We start from the raw sequence: 6,954 nt of genomic DNA, 5'->3' as shown, positions 1-6,954 counted from the left end.
TCATCATCTATCATCTATCATCATAATCTATCTCCCTCATGAGGTGCTAAGTATTATTCCTTCTTCAACTTGAAAACATCTTCAATATTGGTTCCCATCTCTCATTTTCCACTGACACCACTCTAGTCCAGGCTTTATGCTTAATCATACCACACTTGCTGAATTGCTACAAAAGCTTTCTCACTGATTCTATTCCAGTCTCTCCCACCTAATTCATACTGTACACTTCCATTACATTAACCTAAGACATAATTTTCATGATCTAATTCCTCTATTAAAACATGTTCACAAACTTTCATCTGTGCCCAGAATAAACTCCTCATTGTTCTTCCTGTGTGTGTGGGGGGGGAAAGGGGTGAAGTGGGCTGTGGGTTTGTGGTGTGTATGTGTTTACTTCTCATTTTGTTACCAAATTAAACTTTTCCCATTTCTGTTCTCCAATTCTCTAATAAATGTTTTTTTTCTCTCTCCTCCTATCTACTGTGATCTTAAAGGTAAGAGTTGCACATTGTTCGTATCATAGAACCCTCAATATGTTATGTTGTATTTGCACAATGGTGCTTAATAAATATTTGCTAATATGAAATAAATACAATGGAATCCCCAGCTGAAAAATTTCCTTCTTATATATTTTCTGGGTAAGAACATGAAAAGTTTAGGTCACAGACACAAACTTCAAAATCTACCCATGTTTCACTCCTGTTTTCAAGCACTGTGTTATATTAATTATACTAATTTGTAATAATGCTAATAACAACATACACTTTAATTTACAATCAACATGATCAACAGAGTCTCTTAAAAGCAGGCTTCTTTTTAAACTATCATGTTACTTTGCTTTCAATTGACAAGATTTTAATTTTTTTGGTAAGATTTTGTAATAAACTAGTGATTGAAGGAAGAGAAGAAGAAAGGAACCAGGATTAAATGAAAACATGTACCATTATTTAATAAGGAGTAATAGCAACTTTATATCACTCAACAAACATTAGATTTCTTACTTTGAATGAATAGAAGTTCACCACTTTTCTAGAAAATGGTGTTGAAAGGGAAATCATTTGAACAAATTGTTTAATGAAACTCTTTGAGCCCATGGACAAATAAAAGCTTTTATTTTTGAGAAAAGTAACATTTGTCCTTTGAAAATTCCAGCAATGGGTTAAGAAAAAATATATTTTATGACTTTTTAGTAGGAGGAAGTTGGTTTGAGGAATTAAAAAAATAAAGTCACAGTATTAAATTCTCTTGGTGTTTAAATAATTTATTTGATATTTGCTATGTGTGCATTCATTTCAATCCTTGACACACTTATCTTCCATACATGAAAAATAGTGGCCTATTTAAGAAACCTTAATAAATGAGAATATTTTTCAAATGCACTTTATAAATACAAATATTTCAAAGTGAAGGGAGAAAATTGTTGAATGAGTAGACAATTTTGAGCATTTCTAATTTACAAAAGTATGCCTACTTTTTTTCAGTAAATGAATATAACCACTTAAAAATATATGTGTGTATGTGTATGTGTATATACCCACACACAGTACAGAAACATTTCAAAGTGGCAAGTTTTTAGTGCACTGCCAAAGTGCTACAATAACTGTCATCCACAGACATTCATGTGCAAACACTACTGGACTGGTACACTAGAGCAAATAAGAGAATATTAGTTAGGATAACTCTGTGGCAAAAACTTTTTAAAAAGGAAAACAATTAAACAGAAATCTACTTCCATCTGAACAATATATAATCTCATTTATCATCTGAGTCATATATACATACATACACACACAGTATTTTCTAAGATGAGAAAACAGTGGTAGGAAAAGATATATCCATTAAAAAATTAAAAAGAAAGGCATAGCAAGGACTGGAATGCACGTGCATGGGAATGGAGTGTAGATAAAGTTAAGCAGAAAGTAACAGAAATCAAATGGAATGAATCATGTTAGTTGGATGAATGGAAAAGGAGAGGTGAAAATAATTTCTCTTTGTTTTAAGCTATGTATACAACTGTCAGTCACTAGCCAAAGCCCATTTGGAATGTAAGCTGGCTAAATTGTCATGAGACACAGCACAGACTTTGCCAAAACTACAGGGTTGTTCTGAATTTTGTTCCACAAAATTCAAAAGCTGTACTCATATAAGACAGTTTACACAATATTCAGATTCATTCTATCTTTCCAAATCTGAGAAAACGCAAACAATGAGCTCTCCAGACCACAGAGGGAAAGAAACCTTCTCTATTCCATTATCAGAGCTTCATACAATAGCAGGCTCCATAATCACAGTGAAGTCTGACTTTGGAAGCAGCACAAAGATGGTGACAAACTTGTCTAATGGAAAGGGATGCAGATATACCTGTGAGCAATGTCTCCTCTCCTGCAATTTCCCCACAGAAATTCCTGCGAGTAGGGGGTAATTATTCAGGGGAGAAAATAAAGACATTCCCTATCCTGCCTCACGCTAAACCCCAGAAAATTTATTGCCTAACATGAATAGGATTAAATTATCTCAATTTCTCCCTTAGAGTAGGGAGGCCTGACAGGGTAAAAAAATTATATAAATTCCTCAAAATATTCCAAAGCACATAATACTTTTCCTTACATATTAAAAACTTGAAAAGAAGAATATTCTAAAGTATGTTAGTTATGTGTATGCATTACTATGATCATTTGATGGCTATGAAACTGAGGCTTAGTTATCAAGGCCACTTATCCCATACAAATTTGACCCTGGGTTTGTTTCATGTCAAAATTCAGGCTGGCAATTTCAACAAAAACAAATCCTGCCCTCATTTAAAAAGGTCAGGAAGTTATATAAATGGGGAGAACAGCCAACATTTTTTTTATTAGCCTTTTTCTTGTTAATTATATCACTGTTTAAGAAAATATTCTGGAATTAAATATTTCTATTAAACTTTTATAAATGCCTTAAACAGCATTTCCTCCTCCACTACTAGTAATTCTACAAAAAACAATCCATGATATCAGAAACACAGGTAATCATGAATAAATTCATTCATCAGCAGCAACTGCAGATATCACAAAGAGAGAACCAGACATTATGTACTACCTGAAAAAAGAACACAACACAACCTAGGAAATATTCCTGCCCCGAAAATCACATTTCCAATCTGATCAAGTCTCTAGATCCAACGACCAAATTCAGGAAACAGAGGATAGAGGAACTTAACACCAGGATGTAATCACAAAAATTTAAGATTGTGGCAAATGCTACATGCAAAACAATCTATGCAAGTTAAGAGACAAAGGGGAAACACAAATTAAAAAGACACAGAAGAGATTTACTGGAATCCTATATTAAAAATATTAAAATAAATATTTATGGGACAACTGCAAATTGGAATCTGACTAGATATTTATTGGTATTAAGGAGTTATTGTTAACTTTAAGTATGATAATGGAATTGTAATTTTTTCCAAAAGAGCCCATCCTTTATAGAACTATATATAGAATAATTATGATTGAAATGATGTAATATCTGGTATTTATTACAAAATATTTCTTGAAAAGGGTTAGAGTGAAAATTAGATAAACAAAACTGTGAATAAATAATAGCTGATTTTGGGTGCAAAACATATGGCTGCTTCGTGTACCATTATGTACGTTTGGGGAAAAAAAAGCATATGCAACACCATCACTAAAAAATGTCCTAATTTTTTTCCAAGGAAATAGCTTATTATCAAGGAATCACAGAGTTAAAAATACCTTAGAAACAATCTATTTAAACCACCTCATTTTATAAATAAGCAAATTAAGGCTCAGATAGGTTAAGTGACTTGCTCAGGGTCACACAACTTGACATGAGTCAAGATCATAATTTAAATCTTCAGACTCATAGCCCAGGACTTTGTTCTTTTTCAAACCTATGGGAAATGACTGCATTTAAACATTTAGTCCAGAATATCCTTAAAATTGAGTGTAATTAACAAAAGTAAGCCATGTGGCAAGGAATTAATAGTTCATACCAAAAATGAGCTGCCAGTCACTGTGATAAGATCTGTTTCTTTCTGAGAACCATGGTTTCCTGCTGGATTGGAAAATCCAAACTGGGTTTCTTCCTCCTGTCCAAAGAAGTCAGAGTCAGGATGTACATTCCATTCTGCTTTGGTTGGCGTCAGTAGTTCTGAGACACTGTTTTCACAAAGGGTGCTGGAAGGAGTCAGAGCATCTGTGTCCACTGTTAGTTTGCTGCTGGGCGTCAAAGCTTGGGGTTCTTGACTCGAGTTTTTCATAGCCAAAGGGCCCAGAGATGCCAATGGCCCCACACTTAGACTTGAGGCATCATCCGTATCTAAGGGACCCTGCTGAAAACCAGAGGCTGTTGTTCCAAAAAAGAGAGAGGTATCCAGACTTTGGGGAAGGTCACTGGTGGCCATCAAGGTCCGAGGGTCCACAGCCTGCCCTAAGGAATTATTATTATTAGCAGGGAGGTTCCCTGCCAGAGTTGAACTCACAGAAGCCACATCAATAGTCAAGATTCCAGAGTTCACCAGTGCTGTGTCCAACACTGCAGCAGAACTACTGCCAGGCACATCAGAGAAGAGAGACACTAGCTCTGCATCATTGAGATCACTCTGTCCCTGGCTGGTAAGTTCACTGCTGGGTGTAAGAGAATTTGCAGCTTCCAGCTGAGCTAAGAGATCCTGGCTGAGGTTGTGCCTTTTGGCCATGTGGGTCTTCATGCTGTGCTTGGATGTGAAAAGTTTATTACAAGTAGAGACTGGGCAACGGCTTTTCCAAGTGTCCACATCCTGCAAGTGTTTCTTGGAGTGAATGTAGAGACTACTGCGAGCAGAGAACCTGGCACAGCAGCCTTCCACAGGGCACACAAAAGGCTTTGTGCCCAGGTGGGTTATGCTGTGGCCTTTCAGGTGCTCGGCCCTCGTGAAAGATTTCCCACAGCCTTCCACAGGACACATGAACCTCCGGTCATCATCGTGCTTCCTTTTGTGCCTTAAGAGTTTGGACATGCTGGTGAAGTTCCAGCCACAGCCGTCAAAGTCACAAAGGAAAGGTCTCTCACCTGTGTGGCTCCGCAGGTGAATTTTCAGGCGACAAGCCTTGTCGTACTGTTTGCTGCATCCAGGAAAAGAGCAGGAGAAGAGTTCCTGTTCCCTGAAGTGGGCACGGTTGTGGGAAAACAGGGCACTCACTGTGATAAACGTCTTCTTGCAGCCGGAAAACGCGCACTGATAGGGCCTCTCGGGCTCGAAATGGCTGCGTTGGTGGGCGCTGAGTTTGGCCTGTGTAGGGAAGCTCTCCTCGCACACCTCGCACTTGAATGAGTTCTCCTGCTCATGGCCCTTCATGTGTGCCTTAAGGTTATACACTGTGGTGAAGCTCTTGCCACAGCCCTCCGCAGGGCAGCCAAAGGGCCGAAGTTTGTCGTGAGACTGCAGGTGCCTCTTGAGCTTGTAGGAGGTGGTGAAAGTCCAGCCGCAGCCGCCCAGGGGGCACTTGAAGGGCCGCTGGCCCTGGCTGCTGCTGTGAGTCAGCAGGTGCACCTTCAGCTGGTGCTTCTTGGCAAAGGTTTGTCCGCACTGGGCCTCGGGACACAGGTACAGCACCACCCCCGGGCCCGGGCCCAGCAGCCTGCGGGGGCTCTCGGCTGCGAGCTGGCTCTCTGCCTCCTCCTCAGGCGCCGGGGCAGGCGCCGGTTCAGCCGGTTCGGCCAGCAGGAGGTCGGGCGGCAGCTCGGGGCAGTCGCTGGGCTGCGCTGCGTGTGGGATCCCCGCTTGGTGAGCCATCAGACCCCCGGGCTGAGGGGCAGGCGCGACCCCAGGCTCCCAGGCTGGCGGCGGGGGCGTGGCAAGGGTGAGGACACCATTCTCAAAGCGCAAAAGCAGGTTTTGGTTGTGGATGGTGACGGTGCCCGCGAAGGTGGCGGCGGGTCCCGGGCCTGGGACAGGGGCCGAGACTGGTGTTGGAACCGCGGACAGACTACAGGGACCCAGCGCCATGAAGCCCGCGGGATTCGCGCCACTCTCACCCTTCTGGAGCTGTGGGCCAGACTGGGCCTCCTCCCTTCCTACAGGCCCTGAGGCCTGGCGGGCTTCCGAGGTCTCCACATCACCACCCACTGGGTCCAGCAGCACCAGGAAAAAGTCATCGCCGTCGCCGCTGCCGCCACCGCCGCCAGCGTAATCTGGCCTGGGCGCCAACGGGCTGGGGCCTGAGCCCCGTGAGGCCGCGCGGGCCTCCTCGCACTCCCTCTCGGGCCCGCCATCTTGGAGGCCCCGGAGCAGCAGGAGTCGGCGCGCGGGGACCTGGCCAGCCCACGGGTCAGGGCCTCCGTGGACCCGGCTGCCGCCCGTGGGGATGCCAGCACCGCCGCTCTGTCGCGTCCCGGTAGCCGGGAGCAGCCTTGGGCTTTCCATCTCCGTGTTCCTTTGGCTCAGCGGGAACCAAAGCAGAGGAGGAGGCGTGACCCCGCCCCCTGCCGCGGGCCTGAACATGTTCCTGAAACGAAAAAAAAAAATGTGCAGTGCGCAGAAACTGGCCCTATCAGATATTAAAACGTGTTTAACGACACAGTGATTTAAATATGCTGGTACTGGGTCTCTGGAACAGAACAGAAAGTCCAGAGGCAGAGCCTGGTGTACATAAATAAGTTCTACATTCAATATTTGTAGGAAATCAGGGTCTTGCCGGATAATGAGGAAATGATAGTTCATTCGGTAAATGGTGCTGGAATACCTAGGAATCTATCTACTAAATGCAACTTAAATTCGTACATCACTGTATATACCAAAATAAACACTCCCAGCCCTTCCCAGTGCTAAGCATGGTACTAAGTACTTTTCATGTGTTAAAATTAGTGTACTGGATGGTTGGATGGCTGGAATTTTTAATCCAGTGACAGAAAATTCCTGCGACAATGCTCTATGTGTCAGCATTAAATTACCATAGTTCTAGCAAATTCTACTGA

The 6,954-nt window shown here is 42.5% G+C and overlaps 1 protein-coding gene across 1 annotated transcript; it reads right to left on the bottom strand.

Moving 5' to 3' along the window:
- Window positions 1-1,240: 1,240 nt before the first annotated feature.
- ZXDB (zinc finger X-linked duplicated B) lies at window positions 1,241-6,481 on the bottom strand. Its single transcript, XM_027053126.2, has one exon. The coding sequence runs from the start codon at window positions 6,479-6,481 to the stop codon at window positions 3,986-3,988; it is 2,496 nt and encodes an 831-aa protein (XP_026908927.2). The 3' UTR covers window positions 1,241-3,985.
- Window positions 6,482-6,954: the final 473 nt, after the last annotated feature.

Source organism: Acinonyx jubatus, chromosome X (genome assembly GCF_027475565.1).
Source record: "Acinonyx jubatus isolate Ajub_Pintada_27869175 chromosome X, VMU_Ajub_asm_v1.0, whole genome shotgun sequence".
Lineage (NCBI taxonomy): Eukaryota > Metazoa > Chordata > Mammalia > Carnivora > Felidae > Acinonyx > Acinonyx jubatus.
This window is presented reverse-complemented; position numbering and strand designations above follow the sequence as displayed.

What these genes read in the sequence shown, in the direction of transcription:
- ZXDB (XM_027053126.2), bottom strand. Translation starts at nt 6,481, where the DNA reads ATGTTCAGGCCCGCGGCAGGGGGCGGGGTCACGCCTCCTCCTCTGCTT.